The sequence below is a fragment of the Gadus chalcogrammus genome, chromosome 17 (genome assembly GCF_026213295.1).
Source record: "Gadus chalcogrammus isolate NIFS_2021 chromosome 17, NIFS_Gcha_1.0, whole genome shotgun sequence".
NCBI lineage: Eukaryota > Metazoa > Chordata > Actinopteri > Gadiformes > Gadidae > Gadus > Gadus chalcogrammus.
This window is the reverse complement of record NC_079428.1, coordinates 17,752,368-17,773,452: the sequence shown is the minus strand read 5'-3', so window position 1 is coordinate 17,773,452 and position 21,085 is coordinate 17,752,368. Positions and strand designations below refer to the sequence as shown.

The 21,085-nt window shown below is 42.4% G+C and overlaps 1 protein-coding gene across 1 annotated transcript; it reads right to left on the bottom strand.

Annotated features, from left to right (window-relative positions):
- Positions 1-6,550: 6,550 nt before the first annotated feature.
- Positions 6,551-17,794, bottom strand: LOC130369816 (G2/M phase-specific E3 ubiquitin-protein ligase-like). The gene is made up of 5 exons (XM_056575373.1): positions 17,755-17,794; positions 8,362-8,493; positions 7,846-8,100; positions 7,345-7,524; positions 6,551-6,875 (listed from the first exon to the last, which is right to left on the bottom strand). Exons 1-5 carry the CDS (start codon positions 17,792-17,794, stop codon positions 6,583-6,585), a joined length of 900 nt encoding a protein of 299 aa, XP_056431348.1. The 3' UTR covers positions 6,551-6,582.
- Between the last annotated feature and the right edge of the window lie 3,291 nt (positions 17,795-21,085).

The following is a 21,085-nucleotide window of genomic DNA, read 5'->3' as shown; positions in this document are numbered from 1 at the left end:
GTCAAAAACATGCGCATTAAATGATAAGCAAATCTAATAACGCGTTGGTGCAACCAACGTCGAAAACGTCTAACCTTAAGCATCAGCAAACTGAAACCAATCTTTTGGGAAGGGGAAATCGAAACCAGTATGTCCAAATCCAAAGCCCACTATGGGTGGGTTTAACCATCAGCGCAGACCCAACCACGCTGTTCCGAAGTCATGCACTAAACCGAAAAAAAACGTACATGCGTTAGTGGCCTTCTATACCACAAAGGTAAAATAAAATGAATAAAACGCGACATGCCCCGTTTCAGACGACCTCTGCGGCCAGAGCTGACATATCTGACTCCTCTGCCCCTCCACCTTTCATCAGCCGGCTTTCCTATGATGGTTGCAGTCGTCACTCCATGATCAAGTGAGCCAGTGCTCACAGTGACTCTGCCAAGTAATCGTGACTGTGCCTGAATTAGGTTGTCCCGGGCTTCAAGGTGGGCTCTTACCCGTGTGGCTAACCAGCCTTCCATACTGGCTTACTGCAGGATGCCGTACCTGGGATACGATCATCCCCACCTATATGGTGGTATAGATCGCAAGTGGCGGATGGAGACAGACGTCTTCAGCCGCATCTTCCCTTATGCAGCCATATGTGTGCGTATGAATACACATCAGGGAGACTATAAACAAAAGAAATTTATCAGAGCTAAACTTATTAAACAGTGTTGCAGCAGACATAGTGGCATTGCAGGTAAAACCCACTACTTCCGAATCAATTTGACAACATAGCCATGTATGACTCCTTCCAGCAGATGTGGCATCATCCCCTATGGTCCTTAACTAGGGAGATGTGAAAGAAAACAAAAATCACAATATTAAAACTTGCATCTCAATATTGGGCGACTCACTTCTGTCTTATACGTTACTCAAATCACATCCTCTTCATAATCCTACCCGATTGCCCTTCATATCTATTTAAATTGGACAACCTAATTAAACCTTTATTCTACCTATTGCTTGCATTTAGTGTTTTAATATTCTGATTCTGGCTCCTCGGCCCCTTGTGTCCCACTAGGACCACTCCTCCTTCTTTTTCGTTCCGCTTCTTAATTTCTTTTAGCATTCTTAGTAATGGTTTTACACATGTTTGTGATGACCCTTCACCAACATGCTCAATGTCGTTTTATCTAGAATTGTTTATCTAATTTCTGAGGAGTGGGTTGTCTCGCTACTCAAAACTTCTACCGCTGTGGTGCCATTTTTAATTATTACTTATTACCAATTCATTTTTCTGAAATACACTATTTATTATACAATTATTTGAGTTTATTCTACTAGTTAGTTTAAATACTTTACTATCTAAGCTACAAACGTGAACTCCTCCCCGGCGCTCGTCTCCCTCCCTGCTTTGCAGGCTTCCTGCTCGTCCCTGTGTGATTGCTCGTGCCGTGCAGTAGTCAGCGCGGTGATGTCAAGAAGATTTACACATTTACTCAATACTTCAACAAATCAACTATTCTCTATCCGTCTAATTTATTTATGATTATCAACTACTTTAAACAAATTACTATTCTCTGTCCGCCTAATTTATTTATGACAGAATCAACAACCACAAAATGAACCGGGTCGTAAAACCTCCGAGGTAACTTAATCCTAACACGACTTAAATACAGACAATAAGCCGGTTCATACAATTTATTTATCTTATATTGAAAATGTCCGAATTGTTTGTAATTGAATTACAAATAAAGGTTGACCGAGTGTAGAAATTGGCCTTTTGGTTAACACATGAACAGTCGGATGAATAATGATTCAACGAGAATTTCAAACAAGAATGATTGCCACAAAGCACCAAGATCAGAATTAAAGACTGGCCTCACCTCCAGATCCAATATCTGCGCTTAATGAATCACGTTTAGGGCATTGAACTCATACAAACGATGCTTCGCACAACTAGTCTATTCCTTCAAAATAATGGCTGAACACAAACACTCGACCAGATCACGAACAAACAAGAGACTCCTCAAAAATACCAACTCAAACGTACTCCAATCAAGAAACGTATCTATTCAAAAGCGCGAGAATCTGCTTTCTCAAAAATGCCCAACATTGGAACTAGAATTCACCAGTCGACATCCCAAGCAAACCTCTAAATAAAATGAATCATCAACGGCAATGAATTCCAACTCAACTCTCTGTGATACTCTCAAACATCCAACAGGCACTTCAATCGCCTGCGGACCTGTTACTGTCCATTTCCCACTAATTCGAGTCTAGAATACAGCCACAGGACTTTATAATAGGTTCTATTTGACCAAAACCTCAAACTTAAAATAACAACAACTCGTATCAAAAATAGGGAGCCACACAACGTCTGTCATTAGAACCACAGAGCGCGAATGGCAATGTGCGCGCGCACGTCAATCTCTCCCGGAGCCCGTATCTCTCACTCGCTCATTTATCTATAATTTGGTTTGTTTGATCGAAGAGAGACACTTTACCTGCTGCTCGGCGTTCAGACGGGGCAAGAACAGATCAAACGACTCTATCCTATATATGGCAAGACAACTTACCTTGAGCTCTGGTCGTATGATCCGTTCGCGTCCCGTCCTCTGGCCCGGCAGCTGACGAGTCCCTATTTCCTCCTGGTCGTGACGCCAATTATGTAGGAGATTAATCGAGATTTAAAACACTTAGACTAATTTAAGAGAGAGTGTAAAGAAAATCGAGGGGTCCGGAGCAAGATTGAAAAAGACTTTATCGTGAAGAAAAACAACAACGACAACAGCCTGAGTGGGTTTGCAGAGTCACTCCCGTTCACAAACTGCGGCTTTTTATACACACAAACAGAACAGCTTCTCCTTGAGGTGTCTGCCTCCATTCAGTCATAAATCCACTTTAACCTTGAATGGTCAGAAAATAGACAACAAATGGTCTGCAAAGATAGCCCTGCCCTTTTAGGGGGGCTCCATCTGTTCTAAACCCAGACACCTAGGCACCGTGTGTTTTCCACTATAGTATAAAAGACCTCATAATAATCACAGTTTACCATAGAATATAATCAGTAATTTCTACACAGACCCAACAACAGGAAGTGTGAGATTCTGACGACAAAGGAACAAGTGAAGAAGCTGAGGATCTTGGTGGTCCAAGAAGAGAATTTCTTCGACTGCTTACAGAAGCTCTTGCACAGTCTTCAGTGTTTGAGGGAACAGAAGGGAACCTCAACTTGGCTCTTGATTCATCAGGTAGCATTACTTGTTTTTGTTTTCATGAAATAATTATATACCCTGTAAATAGATTATGGCTCCACTCCATTTTGAACTCATATGATTTTTAATCCTTTGAAATAATAGCCTAACACTTTAAAAAGCCAGTGTGGCTACCCTGGTACCAAAGAGGGTGCCAAACTCAGATTACAAACTGTGACTTTAAGGCATTTCCATGGCAACAGTTAAAAGGTTATGCTAACACTACCTAAATTCTACCTCTCTTTTTTTTCAGCTGTCAGAGAGGACCGATACTTGTTACAGGAAGGGCTATTGCAGTAAGTCTGGTACATGGAGGGCCTTCACCAAATTTCTTGTCCCAAACACTGTTTGACTGCATAGTTCAAGGGCCAGCGAAATCTAGACCAAACCTTGGGACATCGCCGACTCCGAAATCCGTGAGAAAATACAAAAGGTTTGTTGCATTTTCATTTCATCATATTCAGCAGTCTCTATCTATCTGTCTTATCATTTGTGCCCCCAATTCAGTTAAATTGATCAGTTTATATCCGTTTTACACTGTGTATTATGCATTCTGCCACAAGATATAATTTTGGATGTGACGAAGTGCCCAGGTTGCGTTCATTGGACTGAAGTAGTCTTACCCAATTAAAAGTAAAATCATATCACTGGCACGTTATCAGCCACTAACGTCAAAGTTACAATCACCTCTAGCAAAGCAGTGTTGAAATATGAGAAAATTTGAGTTTTGAGCTAAAAGTAGTCACTGGAAAATGTTTAACTGGAATTGGATTAGAATTTTATCTGATTTTTAAAAAAATAAACTGTTAATCATTTTTAGGTTCAGAATCAACAACTCTGGAGGAACTCACCAGTCAACTGAACCTCTCCAAGACTATCTTGCCAATGCAGGCTGTCTGAAGCCACTGCACTGAAAAGTGTTGACGACAGGGATAGACTTGTGGAAGATGTCTTGATGTTTCAAGTCATTAATCGAGTCCGTGGACCATTTGAAAGGTATTTTAAATTTAGTTAAATGAAAATCTGTTGTTTGATGCCTGACACATGCAAAAGGGTGAACTCTCATTGAATCACCATTCCTCCCATACTGTCATAGGTTCAGAGATGGGTTAAAACACTGAGTCCTGGAGCAGATCCAGAATCATCCAGAATCGTTCAGTCAGTGATGTGCTACAATCCAAGGCCGCTCACCGCTGACCAGGTTGATGGGCTGTTTCCACATCCAGTGTCAGAGGAGGGAGGAACCAGAAAAGAGGAGAGAACAGTAGTTGCTTCTGGAGGGACTATTTGCAAGATGTTGAAGGTGTGTGTGAGAGATAGAGAGAACAACTCAGGAAACTATATGTGCACTTTTCTAGGAAAAGGGAAACAAGCTTCTGTTTGTTAACATGACAAGTTTATGATTTAAAGTATTGGTCTGTCTCTCATTCATATTTATCTTCCACCCCACAAAGTCTGAAATGTAGTTTGTGTTCTGTGCTTAATTCTATGCTGTCCTGCTTGCTCCAAAGAAGATGGATCAAAGAAGTTGGGGGACATCCGAGCATTGCAACTGGATCTGATGCAGTACCACCATCGGCTTCTCTCCCTCAACCATCTCTTGAATTTCTTCACCCTATGGTGGAGCAGCAAAGTTCCCTGTTGCCAAACACCCTGCATCAGTTGTCTCTCGACTGCCGATCTACAGCACGTCGAGTTTTTAAGACCAACATGGACTTTGCAATAGAAACACACGGGTTTGGCATGCCCATAGATGATGAATTTAAAGTTCAAACGTATAAAATGTAACGTATGTAAAAATAAATAAAAATCTGGCATTTTGTTTATTGTACAATTACATGGTAATGTCAAATTACTGAATTCACACTAGACACAGTTGCTTGCTTTGTTAACTTCAGTGGATACATTTCCTAGTAAGGGCTTACATTTGTCCTGTTGTCTGTTTGAGTAAGAATGGAGCCAGTTTACTTGATGAATTTGTTTTTATTGTAAGTTAATTAGTGTACTTACTTGTGAATGAGCTTGGGGGTTCTGTGCAGAAATGTAGATGTGTCCAATCTACATTTTTTATACAGGTACATTAACTATTAATAAATGTTTATGTAATAATAGCCCCATCTCTTATCAAGTTCAAGTTTATGACATACTAGACATCAACTAGCAACATCATATCAGTAGTGAAATTCTTAGGCTAAGAGCCAACTCAACTTTGCACACTGTAAGAGAATCATTCACTTATTCCTCTGGGATGTCTTGCTTGCAAAAAAAGTAAAAGAGACAGAAATAATTGTATTCCATGATTTCCATCATTCATTAATGGGTCATTCATTCTTGAATTTCTTGCATGTACTGTTGCTACATGACACTGTTTTCAGGAACCTCAATATTATTTTGCTCTCTACTGCAGGTAGCGGTTCACATTATCAGTGCTAAATGTTGATCAATCCTGAAACAAACCACGTATAGCTGTGTTGGCTTCCAATATGATGACAACACCTCTATGCCACATTGCAATTTACCTACCAGAAGCTGGCCTGATCAGGCCAGCTTCCTTGGGTAGGTAAATTGCAATTGTGGCATAGAGGTGTTGTCAGTCATATTGGAAGCAACAACACAGCTATACGTGGTGTGTTTCAGATTGATCAACATTTAGGCACTGATAATGGTGAACCGCTACCTGCAGTAGAGAGCAGAAATAATATTGAGGTTCCTGAAAACAGTGTTCATGTAAGCAACAGTACCATGCAAGAAATTCAAGAATGAATTGACCCATTAATGAATGATGGAAATCATGGAATACAATTATTTCTGTCTCTTTTACATTTTTTGCAAGCAAGACATCCCAGAGGAATAAGTGAATGATTCTCTTACCAGTGTGCAAAGTTGAGTTGGCTCTTAGCCTAAGAATTTCACTACTGATATTGATGTTGCTAGTTGATGTCTAGTATGTCAATAAACTTGAACTTGAATTAAGAGATGGGGCTATTATTACATAAAACATTTATTAATATGTTAATGTACCTGTATAAAAAAAATGTAGATTGGACACATCTACATTCTGCAACAGAACCCCCAAGCTCATTCAACAAGTAAAGTACACTTTAATTAAACTTGACAATAAAAACAAATTCATCAAGTAAACTGGCTCCATTCTTACTCAAACAGACAACAGGACAAATGTAAGCCCTTACTAGGAAATGTATCCACTGAAGTTAACAAAGCAAGCAAACTTGTGTCTAGTGTGAATTCAGTAATTTGACATTACCATGTAATTGTACAATAAACAAAATGCCAGATTTTTATTTATTTTTTACATACTGTTACATTTTATACGTTTGAACTTTAAATTCATCATCTATGGCATGCCAAACCCCTGTGTGTTTCTTATTGCAAAGTCCATGTTGGTCTTAAAACAATCGTACGTGCTGTAGATCGGCAGTCGAAGACAACTGATGCAGGTGTTGGCAACAGGGAACTTTGCTGCTCCACCACTAGGGTGAAGAAATTCAAGAGATGGTTGAGGAGAAAAGCCGATTGGTGGTACTGCATCAGATCCAGTTGCAAATGCTCGGATGTCCCCCAACTTCTTTGATCCATCTTCCTCTGTGGAGCAAGCAGGACAGCATAGAATTAAGCACAGAACACAAACTACATTTCAGGACTTTGTTGGGGTGGAAGATAAATATGAATGAGAGACAGACCAAATACTTTAAATCATAAACTTTGTCATGTTAACAACAGAAGTTTTGTTCCCTTTTCCTAGAAAAGTGCACATATGAGTTTCCTGAGTTGTTCTCTCTATCTCTCACACACACCTTCAACATCTTGCAAATAGTCCCTCCAGAAAGCAACTACTGTTCTCTCCTCTCTTTTCTGGTTCCTCCCCTCCTCTGACCACTGGATGTGGAACAGCCCATCAACCTGGTCAGCGGTGAGCGGCCTTGGATTGTAGCACATCACTGGACTGAACGATTCTGGATGATTCTGGATCTGCTCCAGGACTCAGTGTTTTTAACCCATCTCTGAACCTATGACAGTATGGGAGGAATGGTGATTCAATGAAGAGTTCACCCTTTTGCATGTGTCAGGCATCAAACAACAGGATTTTCAATTTAACTAAATTTAAAATACCTTTCAAATGGTCCACGGACTCGATTAATGACTTGAAACATCAAGACATCTTCCACAAGTCTATCCCTGTCGTCAACACTTTTCAGTGGCTTCAGACAGCCTGCATTGGCAAGATAGTCTTGGAGAGGTTCAGTTGACTGGGTGAGTTCCTCCAGAGTTGTTGATTCTGAAACCTAAAAATGATTAACAGTTTATTTTTTAAAAATCAGATAAAATTCTAATCCAAATTCCAGTTAAACATTATTCCAGTGACTACTTTTAGCTCAAAACTCAAATTTCTCATATTTCAACACTGCTTTGCTAGAGGTGATTGTAACTTTGACGTTAGTGGCTGATAACGTGCCAGTGATATGATTTTACTTTTAATTGGGTAAGACTACTTCAGTCCAATGAACGCAACCTGGGCACTTCGTCACATCCAAAATTATATCTTGTGGCAGATGCATAATACCACAGTGTAAAACGGATATAAACTGATCAATTTAACTGAATTGGGGGCACAAATGATAAGACAGATAGATAGAGACTGCTGAATATGATGAAATGAAAATGCAACAAACCTTTTGTATTTTCTCACGGATTTCGGAGTCGGCGATGTCCCCAAGGTTTGGTCTAGATTTCGCTGGCCCTTGAACTATGCAGTCAAACAGTGTTTGGGACAAGAAATTTGGTGAAGGCCCTCCATGTACCAGACTTACTGCAATAGCCCTTCCTGTAACAAAGTATCGGTCCTCTCTGACAGCTGAAAAAAAAGAGAGGTAGAATTTAGGTAGTGTTAGCATAACCTTTTAACTGTTGCCATGGAAATGCCTTAAAGTCACAGTTTGTAATCTGAGTTTGGCACCCTCTTTGGTACCAGGGTAGCCACACTGGCTTTTTAAAGTGTTAGGCTATTATTTCAAAGGATTAAAATCACTATGAGGTTCAAAATGGAGTGGGAGCCATAATCTATTTTACAGGGTATATAATTATTTCATGAAAACCAAAAACAAGTAATGGCTACCTGATGAATCAAGAGCCAAGTTGAGGTTCCCTTCTGTTCCCTCAAACACTGAAGACTGTGCAAGAGCTTCTGTAAGCAGTCGAAGAAATTCTCTTCTTGGACCACCAAGATCCTCAGCTTCTTCACTTGTTCCTTTGTCGTCAGAAATCTCACACTTATCCTGTGTGTTGGGTCTGTGGTAGAAATTACTGATTATATTCTATGGTAAACTGTGATTATTATGAGGTCTTTTATACATAATAGTGGAAAACACACGGTGCCTAGGTGTCTGGGTTTAGAACAGATGGAGCCCCCCTAAAAGGAGCAGGGCTATCTTTGCAGACCATTTGTTGTCTATTTTCTGACCATTCAGGTTAAAGTGGATTTATGACTGAATGGAGGCAGACACCTCAAGGAGAAGCTGTTCTGTTTGTGTGTATAAAAAGACGCCGCAGTTTGTGAACGGGAGTGACTTTGCAAACCCACTCAGGCTGTTGTCGTTGTTGTTCTGCTGCACGATAAAGTCTTTTGTCAATTCTTGCTCCGGACCCCTCGTTTTCATTTTACTCTCTCTCTTGAATTAGTCTAAGTGTTTTATATCTCGGTTAATCGTTCAACATATTGGCGTCGCGAACAGGAGGAAATAGGGACTCGCCAGCTGCCGGGCCAGAGGACGGGACCGAACGGATCATACGACCAGAGCCTCAAGGGTAAGTTGTCTTGCCATATATAGGATAGAGTCTGTTGAATCTGTTCATGCCCCGTCTGAACGCCGAGCAGCAGGTAAGTGTCTCTTCGATCAAAACGAACCGAAATTATAGATAATGAGCGAGTGAGAGGATACGGGGGCTCCGGAAGAGATTGACCGTTCGCGCGCACATTGGCCATTCGCGCTCTGTGGTTCTAAATGACAGAGACGTTGTGTGGCTCCCTATTTTTGATACGAGTTGTTGTTATTTTAAGTTTTGAGGTTTTGGTCAAATAGACCTATTATAAAGTCCTGTGGCTGTATTCTAGACTCGAATTAGTGGGAAAGGACAGTAACAGGTCCGCAGGTCGATTGAAGTGCCTGTTGGATGTTTGAGAGTATCACAGAGAGTTGAGTTGGAATTCATTGCCGTTGATGAATTCATTTTTATTTTAGAGGTTTGCTTGGGATGTCGACTGGTGAATTTCTAGTTCCATGTTGGCATTTTTGAGAAAGCAGATTCTCGCGCTTTTGAATAGATACGTTTCTTGATTGGAGTACCGTTTGAGTTGGTATTTTGAGGAGTCTCTTGTTTGTTCGTGATCTGGTCGAGTGTTTGTGTTCAGCCATTATTTTGAAGGAATAGACTAGTTGTGCGAAGCATCGTTTGTATGAGTTCAATGCCCTAAACGTGATTCAATTAAGCTGCAGATATTGGATCTGGAGGTGAGGCCAGTCTTTAATTCTGATCTTGGTGCTTTGTGGCAATCATTCTTGTTTGAAATTCTCGTTGAATCATTATTCATCCGACTGTTCATGTGTTAACCAAAAGGCCAATTTCTACACTCGGTCAACCTTTTATTTGTAATTAATTACAAACAATTCGGACATTTTTCAATATAAGATAAATAAATTGTATGAACCGGCTTATTGTCTGTATTTAAGTCGTGTTAGGATTAAGTTACCTCGGAGGTTTTTACGACCCTTTCATGTTGTTGTGGTTGTTGATTCTGTCATACAATAAAGTAGGCGACGAGAATAGTTAATTTGTTAAGTATGATAATCAATAAATAATTAGGACGGATAGAGATAGTTGATTTTTGAAGTATTTAGTAAATGTGTAATTCTTCTTTGACAATACCCGCCTGACTAACTGACTGCACGAGCAATCACACAGGGGACGAGCAGGGCTGCAAAGCATGGATTGAGACGAGCGCCGTGGGAGGAGTTCACGTTGTAGCTTAGAGATATAAAGTATTTAAACTAGACTAGTAGAATAACTCAATAAATTGTATTAATAAATATGTATTTCAGAAAAAAAAAAAATAAAAAATAGGTAGGGCTGTCGAAGTAATAATTAAAAATGGCACCAACAGCGGTAGAAGTTTTGAGTAGAGACAACCCACTCCTCAGAAATGAGATAAAACAAATTCTAGATAAAACGACATTGAGCATGTTGGTGAAGGGTCATCACAAACATGTGTAAAACACATTACTAAGAATGCTAAAAGGAAATTAAAGAAGCGGAACGAAAAGAAGGAGGAGTGGTCTAGTGGGACACAAGGGGCAGAGGAGCCAGAATCAGAATATGGAAAACACTAAATGCAAGCAATAGGTAGAATAAAGGTTTAATTAGGTTCGTCCAATTTAAATAGATAGGGAAGGCAATCGGGTAGGATTATGAAGAGGATTGTGATTTTGAGTAACGGTATAAGACAGAAGTGAGTCGCCCAATATTGAAGATGCAAGTTTAATATTGTGATTTTTGTTTTCTTTCACATCATCCCTAGTTAAGGACAATAGGTGGATTGATGCTACATCTGCTGGGAAGGAGTACATACATGCTATGTTGTCAAGATTGGATTCGGAAGTAGTGGGTTTTACCTTCAATGCCACTAATACTGCTGCAACACTTTAATAATTTTAGCTCTGATAAATTATCTTTTGTTTTATAGTCGCCCTGATGTGTATTCATGACGCACACATATGGTTGCATAAGGCAGATGCGGCTGAAGACTCTGTCTCCATCCCTCCACTTTGCGATCTATACCACCATATAGGTGGGGATTGATCGTATCCCAGGTACGGCATCCTGCAATAAGCCAGTATGGAAGGCTGGTTAGCCAACGACGGGTAAGATCCCACCTTGAAGCCCGGGACAACCTAATTCAGGCACAGTCACGATTACTTGACAGAGTCACTGTGAGCACTGGCTCACTTGAACATGTAGTGACGAATTGCAAGGGAAAGCCGGCTGATGAAAGGTGGAGGGGGAACAGAAGTCAGATATGTCAGCTCTGGCAGCAAAGGTCGTCTTGAAACGGGGCATGTCGCGTTTTATTTCATTTTATTTTACCTTTGTGGCATAGAAGGCCACTAATGCATGTATGTTTTTTCGGTTTAGTGCATGACTTCGGAACAGCGTGGTTTCGGGCGGCTGATGGTAAACCCACCCATATTGGGCTTAGGATTTGGACATACTGGTTTTGATTTCCCTTCCCAAAAGATTGGTTTCAGTTTACTGATGCTTAAGGTTAGACTTTCGACGTTGGGTGCACCAACGGCGTTATTAGATTTGTTTATCATTTAATGCGTATGGTTTTGACCATTGCGCAAGGGGGGAGGTATTGAGGAGAATTAGGAAAAAATTTGAAAACAAGGTTTTTCTTCACCATACTTGCAAATAATGATTAACATCCAGCTAAATAAGTGTGAAATATTTGAAAAAACAGTGTTCAACAGATGGGTAGAAGCAGTCCCATCAGAAGACCAAAGTGCGGCTACGGTAATCAAGGTTCTGACTAGAGAAGTCATGCCAAGGTTTGGAATTCCGTCACAAATTAACTCAGGCAATAGAGCTGCGTTTATTCAGAAAACACTCAAACAAGTGATTTAACATCTGCATGTCAAACAAAGATTAGGCTGTGTATACATTCCTCAAACCACAAGGTATGATGGAGAGAGGAATCGGACGCTTAAGACAAAGTTAAATTAGAGTACTAAATTAAAGGACTAATGCACTACGACTGACACTAATGAGTTATCGCATGAAAACTAACAGAACGACGCATCTAACCCCGCATGAAATGTTTACGGGTCGACCCATGCCTTCACCTGTCATTCGAGGGCCTCATAAAGGACCTCCATTAGAACAATTGGAAACTGAATTAAGACGTTATATGGGACAACTAACTGGCATACAGAGGCTTATTTTTCAACAAGAGAAAGGCAGAGTTCCAGAGTTGGAGAAGGAGCCACCAAGGGGGGTGGAGCCAGGTGACCATGTGAGAGAAGGACCATACAAAGTCACCAACGCAACACCAACAGCCAACCAAGTGGAAGGAAGTGCCACGTGGTATCATCTCAACCACTGCACAAAAGCTGCTCAACCCAAAGCCAGAGACGACCGTGAGGAGGAGGAGCCAGACGCAGACACACGTGGGGCTGACCAGCTGCCCCAGGACCAGATCCAGTCGAGCCAAGAGATACAGCAGCATGATGATGCTGAAAACGGGGAGCCTGTTTCTGATCCTTTACGGGTTGTGCCAGATTTCGCTGGCACAAGCACAGACCCCGAGGAAGGATGAAACCACGGGGACAACACAAACCTGGAAGGGCCAGGAATTAGGGGGTGATAGGCCTACTGAAGAAAGCCAGAGAGGAACACAGGATAATCCGGCCCAAAATCATTCAGGACAAGTTGACAACAAAGGGAAAACAGTCTTGTATGCTCACATACCACCGCAAGACCAAGTCAATGACTTTGTGTTTACTGTTATGTCGGATGATGAACACCTATGTGCATTAACCATCCGCCAGAATTATGAACATTCACATAGGAGAGATCGGTGTAAATTACATATCCAATTTAATCCAATGAAATGGTGTTTAACAGTAACGTCAGGAATGCATGTGGCTATAACAGAAAGTATAAATTAAATATGAGAGAATATATACTTCTTAAAACTGTGGCTTGGCAGAACAGACAGGCTTTAGATTGGCTTTTAGCAGAAAGGGGGGGAGTTTGTGATCTTATAGGTGAAATGTGTTGTACCTTCATTCCAAATAATACTGCCCCAGATGATGAACAATTTAAAACGTTTAAGAAAATAATTAAAGGAAAACGCAGGCCATGATCAGGGAATGTTTGGATGGCTTGAAACAAAGTTTGGTATGTGGGGAATGATGTTCGCAAAGATAGGTGTAGTGCTCCTAATAGTACTAACAGTAATGGGTCTGATCTTCTGCTGCTGCATTCCCATAGTCAGATCCGTAATAGCATCCAGGCTTTCTAAAGAGATGGCCCTCATGGTGACTGGCATAGAGGAGTCGGGGGAGTGGGAGAGGATGCTCTATGGAGAGATAGATTGGAGTGACACTAGAAAGGAGATTGGAATGTGAAAATCGGACATCAAAAAGAGGTCCTATTTTCTTAACTGATGACCTCTCTATGGGAGTCACAACCATTTCAGACAGTGTGAACAAATGGACATTTGGACTAATGGGTTCCAGGGCTGGTGGCTGCAGAACAGAAGCAACAACTACAGTGCCCTAAACCCCCACGTTATATAGTATACCAGTACATGACGATAATCAGAGCTATCCAAATCTATGCAAGCTTGTTGACAATCTTAGTTTTTAATTTCTATCATTTACTTATTTTTTTAAATGTTATTTTTTAAGTTTCATATTTTTATGTAATATATTCTGAAATGCTAATTTTCAATGCATTCTGAAAATACTATGTTATGTGTGAATTCTAGTTAAACATTTGATAGATCTTTTTGCCTTTAACAGGTTTTAAAATCCTGAGAATTATACAGGTTGAGATTCCTGAACATGCTTAAAGGTTTTTAATGATGATCAAATGTAGTGCAAAATATAGCCTAAACGACTGTTATGTTTTTGTTGTGATCTTATCTTACAAAAAAGGGGGGATGTGTGGTAGAAATTACTGATTATATTCTATGGTAAACTGTGATTATTATGAGGTCTTTTATACATAATAGTGGAAAACACACGGTGCCTAGGTGTCTGGGTTTAGAACAGATGGAGCCCCCCCTAAAAGGAGCAGGGCTATCTTGCAGACCATTTGTTGTCTATTTTCTGACCATTCAGGTTAAAGTGGATTTATGACTGAATGGAGGCAGACACCTCAAGGAGAAGCTGTTCTGTTTGTGTGTATAAAAAGACGCCGCAGTTTGTGAACGGGAGTGACTCTGCAAACCCACTCAGGCTGTTGTCGTTGTTGTTTTTCTTCACGATAAAGTATTTTTCAATTCTTGCTCCGGACCCCTCGATTTCTTTTACACTCTCTCTTAAATTAGTCTAAGTGTTTTAAATCTCGATTAATCTCCTACAGGTCAAACGAGATTCTTTTAAAGCCCCGAATGGGGCTTTAATGGGGCAGCAAAATAACGTCCTTGTTGAACGTTCTGTGGTACGGGGTTTTCTGTCTGACTCTATGAAAAACAACACGTCAGACGAGCCAACGTTAGTGCTATCTTCCCACAAATATGCTATCGTAAACACACCTATTAGCCCCAAGCTATTACAAATTGTAATAGTTGTCACCTGTGATAAGCGGGTAAACCTCAATTTAAAGAGGGAGAGAGATATCGGTGTCGGTTGAAAACTGTATGACCCTCACAAGTTCTCGACGTCGCGAAATCGAATTCGCGCAGTTCGTTTCATGACAGTTTGTACACACATAAATAAATGGCTATCTAGTACACTTAATTACGCTCTGCAACTGTAATGTTTTGCACACATACCATGTAAATACCCCTTTTGGGCTGGAGCTTATGTTGTTTAAAATCCGTTATCCTGGTTGACACCGAAATTAATATTAAGTAACGTGTACCAGCGAGTGGGGGGCTAATAGGTCGGGCTACGATAGCTAACAAGCAACATTACCTTTACGTTGCTGGCTAGCCAATATTAGAACAATGCAAATTAATGGTACGGTACAGTTATCTTAAACAATAAAAAATAAACAATTATACTTACTTTTGCCTGGGTTTAGCTTTCCATGAGCTAAAAGTTGCCCTTGCTTCATAACGGGGACAATAATTCAGTAGTCCGTTGACTGGTGCGGGTTGCATGCTGCTGCTGCTAGACCCAGGTTGGTACAAAGACCTAATTTCCGAATTAATTGAATTGGCAGAAGGTGTATCGAATGAGTTTGTTACGTTATTAATAAGTGAAGGCGACTGTAGTAAGTTCCTCAGTAAGGACACGGCTTCAGCGGTTAAAAGGCTATTGTCTGCCATTGACGGTTAGTGTAAGTAGTAAGTGAGATAAGGTGTAAGTGAGATAACTGACTATTAACGGTCTGATTACTGAGGTAATGTCAAGCTCTTACTCGCTCTTGACGGTTGGCTCAGATTGGCGCGCTCTGGCTGTTAAAAAATGCACTCTTTGTTCCCGCCTTCCGGTTTAAATGCCGACCTTGACCTTGGAATTTCATGCACACATACCTATGAAACACTCTTACATTCACTATTGAAACGCTCTCACCGTCACTACTGAAATTACTGGTATTGAGGGGAAAAACGGTCTGTCTAGTTACTGGACCAGATGAAATGAGACGGAGAGGTAATAAAGTCTGTCGGCACGAGGACCTTGGATTTATTAAGTAAAGTGGCAACGGTTATACAGAGTCATAAAGCGTGAGAGATCGAATATGTCTAAGTCCCTAATCAGCGCTGATGGTTCGTCCAGAGCTTCGCCTCCATGGAAGGTCTGCTTCAGAAGAAGATGAAGAGTCCCTGTGTGATACAGTCTTATGCTGTATCCTCCTCTCGATGAGGTGTGTGCGTTTGAGGTGTGCGTGGTTCTGTGTGTTTTTGCTTGACCTTGGATCTCAGGCCCTGGTATATGCATGTGTATCTCTTGTGTTCCTCCTAACGGGGGAGAGCTCCTCGAAGTGTCTCCTGTGTGATAAATTAATGTGGCTCTCAGGCCCTGGTATATGCATGTGTATCTCTTGTGTTCCTCCTAACGGGGGAGAGCTCCTCGAAGTGTCTCCTGTATGATAAATTAATGTGGCTCTCCCGTTCTTGAGGATGACTGGTGCATTGTCTGAGTGTCCACCATTTGCCTGGTTGGGAAATGGGGCCTTCGGCTCTGGCCTTGACCTGACTATATTATCATGTTTGTGTTATGTGTTCGTTGGGTTAGAGCAAGAGTTTACTATATTGTAATGTGCCTGCCATGTGATGTGCTCATCAGGCTAGGGTAGGAGTTAGCTATATTTGTAATGTACATGTGATGTACTCAGCAGGTTATTTTGCCCAACAGTATGAATACTACATGTGAAACGCTTGCACATCCTCATGTAAGAGCATACATACATATAACTGAAAAACGTATTCATACATTTGAAACATTTATACAAATATGTGCTTGCATGAGTGTTTCAGATAGATACGTATAAATGTTTCACTTGTATGAATGTAAGCATTTCATATGTATGTGTATATGCAACAGAGGCAGGTATGTATGTACAACCCGGTACCACCACAACAGTATGAGTGGCCGTTTAGGACATAACTAATTGAGACACTCTCACACACATACCTATGAAACACTCTTACACTCACTACTGAAACGCTCACACACTCACTACTGAAACACTCACACATACATACATACTCCCGGTATCACGCCATTGCGTGCTCCTGCGCACGAACGTTAATCTATTGAAGCGTGTTCCCGAGCACGATAGTCCGACTTTTTGCGTGTTACACAAAACGAAATGTAAACCAATGCATTCTGAATGGGAGTGTTCTAAGACAATTAACGTGCTCCACAAAACGCTACGAGAGAGAGAGAAAGAGAGAGCGGGAGGGACAGAGAGAGAGAGAGAGAGAGAGAGCGAGAGAGAGGCTTCAGAAAGGGTGTGCGCAGATAGTACAGTGCACCCTAGTTATGTTTATGCCAAAACCTATATATATAATTAGGCTATAATTATATTATTTAGCGTGTAATGAGACAATCTATAGCCAAATTGTCGAAGATGCCCGAGAATCTTCGGGGATATCAGCATGGGAAATCGGCGAATCAGACCCATGAATCTATTGTAGCGACCCTGGGACAGTTAAATAGTTTGTGTGTTATGTGTTACATTATATTTCGTTGTCCGTTATGCCAGTTGTTCTATGTGCATGTATTGTAATGTTATTCTTGTCAAACAGCGTGTTGTGGCTGCGCGCACGGACGCTGCGGCTCGGAGCTCTCTACGGTACCCAGTGCTTTTTTTTAATTATTATTATTATTGTTGAATGTGTGGCTTTTGTGTGTGTGAAATAACATGTGTGAGTGGGTTAAGACTTGCATACACCTGTGCAGAGTTGATGAACATTATATTTGCGTCAAATCGACATTACACCGGACTTTTTCTCTATTTACTATTTTGTATCTTTTTAGTATTTTGGTAGTCATGGCGATGGCGGAGCGCACGGACGCTGCGGCTCGGAGCTCTCTACCTCAGTGTTTTACATATACCAGTGCAGATTTGATGAACATCGGATTTGCGTGTCAAATCGACAATAAACCGGATTTTCAGCAGTCTCACCTCATACCGCCAGACATAGCCAGACCACCGTGCTCTGCCTGGACTGTTGTCGGGCCTGGGAGGCGACGCAGACGGCGTAGGGAACGGAAGCAGAAACGGGGATGCAGAGCGGGTCTACTAGTTAGGCTGAGGAAACAGCCCTTGAGACCGGCTCTGCCGAGCATCTTCTTGAGCAACGCCAGATCCATGGTCAACAAAATAGACGAATTGGAGTTATTGATGGCGGAGAATCGGCACACTCGGGACTGTTGCGTGACGATAATCACGGAAACTTGGCTTCACTCTTTCGTTCCGGACGCAGCAGTACAGCTGACTAGTCGCACCATGCACCGCTTTGACAGAACCAGCAGCTCTCTTAAGAAAAAGGGAGGAGGTTTGTGTATTTACATTCATCAAGGCTGGTGTATGGACAGCAGAGTTATAAACACCCACTGCTCTCCTGAACTGGAGACAATGACTGTTCTGTGCAGACCGTTTTATCTTCCAAGAGAACTAACAGTGGTACTAGTTACTGCTGTAAATGTCCCCCCGGATGCCAACGTCAGCACGGCTGTCTCCCAGCTCCACGAATTGATAAGCAGACAACAGAAGGCTCATCCTGAGGGAGCTTTTATTGTTGCTGGGGATTTTAATCAGGCCTGTCTAAAGAGTGTGCTTCCCAAGTTTGTGCAGTATGTCCAGGGTCCCACCAGAGGTAAAAACACATTAGATCGGCTTTACTCAAATCTTAAGAAAGCATACAGGACAATACCCCTCCCCCACCTGGGCAGGTCGGATCATATTTCCCTGCTCAGTGTCCCAGCTTACATACCCCTCAGGAGGAGAATAAAACCAGCCAAAAGAATTGTACAAATCTGGCCCGAGGGAGCACTCAGCCAGCTACAGGACTGCTTTTTCCACACCGAATGGGCTGTTTTTGATCAACTGGAGCTAAATGACCGCACTGAGTCTGTTTTGTTTTATATTAAGACCTGCACGGACAATGTTACAGTGAACAAACAAATCACAGTTTTCAATAATCTGAAACCATGGATGACAGCTGAGGTGAGGACACTGCTGAAAGCCCGAGACTTAGCCTTCAAGGCTGGCGACCAGGACCAGTACACCATGGCAAGAGCAAACCTGAGGAGAGGGATCAAAGCAGCCAAAGTGGACTACAAGAGGAAGGTGGAGAACCATCTGGCTGACAACAACCCGAGGAAAGTGTGGCAGGGTCTACAACACCTGACGAACTACAAGGGCACCCCTTCGGATGCAGTAACTGCCAACACTTCGCTGGTGGAAGAACTGAATAACTTTTTCACCCGTTTTGAAGTTCAAAAACCCCACCTTGCTCCTGCTCCTCCTCCTCCTCTGTCCTCCCAGCCCCTGAGCACCCACCAGCTTGAGCTGCAGGAACATCAGGTGAGAAGAGTCCTGAAGGCCGTAAACCCACACAAGGCAGCAGGACCAGACGGAGTACTGGGAAAAGTACTGAAGGCCTGCGCGGACCAACTGTCAGGGGTCCTAACAAGGATATTCAACTCCTCTCTGGAACAGGCTATGGTCCCACCCTGCCTCAAAGCAGCCACCATTGTCCCAGTTCCAAAGAAATCCACCATAGGCAGCCTAAATGACTATAGACCAGTGGCACTAACATCTGTCGTCATGAAGTGCTTCGAGAAGCTCGTCCTCCCCCACCTTAAGTCCTGCATCCCTCAAAACTTTGACCAGCATCAGTTTGCTTATAAAGCAAACAGGTCGACAGCTGATGCAATCGCCACTGTCCACCACACTGCAGCAAGTCACCTGGAAAAACAGGGGAATTATGTCAGGATGCTTTTTGTTGACTTTAGTTCGGCGTTTAACACAATCTTGCCGAACATTCTCATCAGGAAGCTGACTGACCTGGATTTCCCTGCCCCAACCTGTAAATGGATTTACAGCTTCCTGACGGACCGTCCACAGACAGTGAGGATGGGGACACAAACATCTTCCACCCTGACACTCAGCACGGGCTCCCCTCAGGGCTGTGTGCTGAGCCCCTTCCTGTATTCTCTTTACACGCATGACTGCGTCCCCGCCCATCACTCCAATGTCATCGTCAAATTTGCGGATGACACTACAGTGATGGGTCTCATCTCCAACGGTGACGAGACAGCATACAGGGAGGAAGTCCAGAGGCTCACAGCCTGGTGTTCAGCTAATAACCTTTTGCTGAACGCCAGCAAAACCAAGGAGATGATATTTGACTGGAGCGCAACGAGAGGTGACCTCACCCCACTCCAGATAGACGGGGTCTGCGTGGAGAAGGTCTCCTCCTTCAAGTTTCTGGGGATGCAGGTCAGTAAGGACCTAACCTGGCACACCAACACGGTTGCGGTGGTCGGAAAAGCTCAGCAGAGGCTATTTTTTCTAAGACTGCTGAGGAAATGCCAGGTGGGGACAAAGCTGCTGCAGACCTTTTACCACTCTGCTGTTGAAAGTGTACTGGTGTATGGCATTACGGTGTGGTACGCAAACTGCACAGCCAAAGACAGGAAAACCCTGCAGGGGGTTATTAAGACGGCAGGAAAAATCATCGGCTGCCCCCTGCCCTCCCTGGAGAACATTGCCACCTCCCGGGGGCTGAATAGGGCAAAAAGAATTATGAGTGACCCATCACACCCCGGCCATGGCTTCTTCCAACTCCTCCCTTCGGGTAGGAGATACAGGTCCCTTGGGAGCCGGACAAACAGGCTGAGGAATACCTTCTACCCCTGGGCAATTCGTCTACTTAACGCCTGACCCCCCCCCCAATGGACATGTGAAATCCTCTACCATATTTATTTATTTTAAAAAAAAGACACTTATATGTTGACTGCATATTTATATTTATTGTGCCTATTGCTGTTGTTTGTGTTTGTATTTTTGCACAGTTTTATTTTGCACTATGGGTAGTGAGCACCACCCCCAATTTCATTGTACAAGTTTGCACAATGACAATAAAGTATGAATCTATCTATCTATCTATGTGGGGCGAATCATTAGGTCAGCTGGGGGAGGGCCTTGGAAGAACAGGAGGGTGGGGGCCTGCACGCGAGTGAGACCGTGTTGCCGGGGTAACCGGGGTTTGTTTGGGTCCGGTTTTCAGCTGTTGGTTTCAATGTTGTTACAATGTTACGGGTTTCAGTGACCTGGTTTTTGGTCCATTAAAACTACCTTCAACTAATGACTCGACATGATTATGTCACCGGCGAGGTCGTTACACTATAAAGAAACACGTCATCTCAAGCGGGAGAGAACGTTTGCGGTGCTGGTTTGTGTCACCAACCCAGCAACCCAGTCGCCAAGAAAAAACGTTGACGGTGTACGTTTCCATGAACACTGGATACGTAGCATTTCAACGTAAAAAATAGCGTGTTATACCTACAGCAGGGGTGCCCAACCAGTCGATCGCGGTCTACCAGTAGATCGCCGACAGATCCCAAGTCGATCGCGAAGGGGCGATCGCGAATTTT

Bases quoted from the DNA above. Each gene is read 5' to 3' on its own strand.
- LOC130369816 (XM_056575373.1), bottom strand. From the start codon at position 17,794: ATGGATCTGGCGTTGCTCAAGAAGATGCTCGGCAGAGCCG. The intron at 8,494-17,754 runs GTCTCAAGGGCT...CTGACGACAAAG, and splicing joins GAAGATGCTCGGCAGAGCCG to GAACAAGTGAAGAAGCTGAG. The intron at 8,101-8,361 runs GTAGCCATTACT...CTTTTTTTTCAG, and splicing joins CTTGGCTCTTGATTCATCAG to CTGTCAGAGAGGACCGATAC.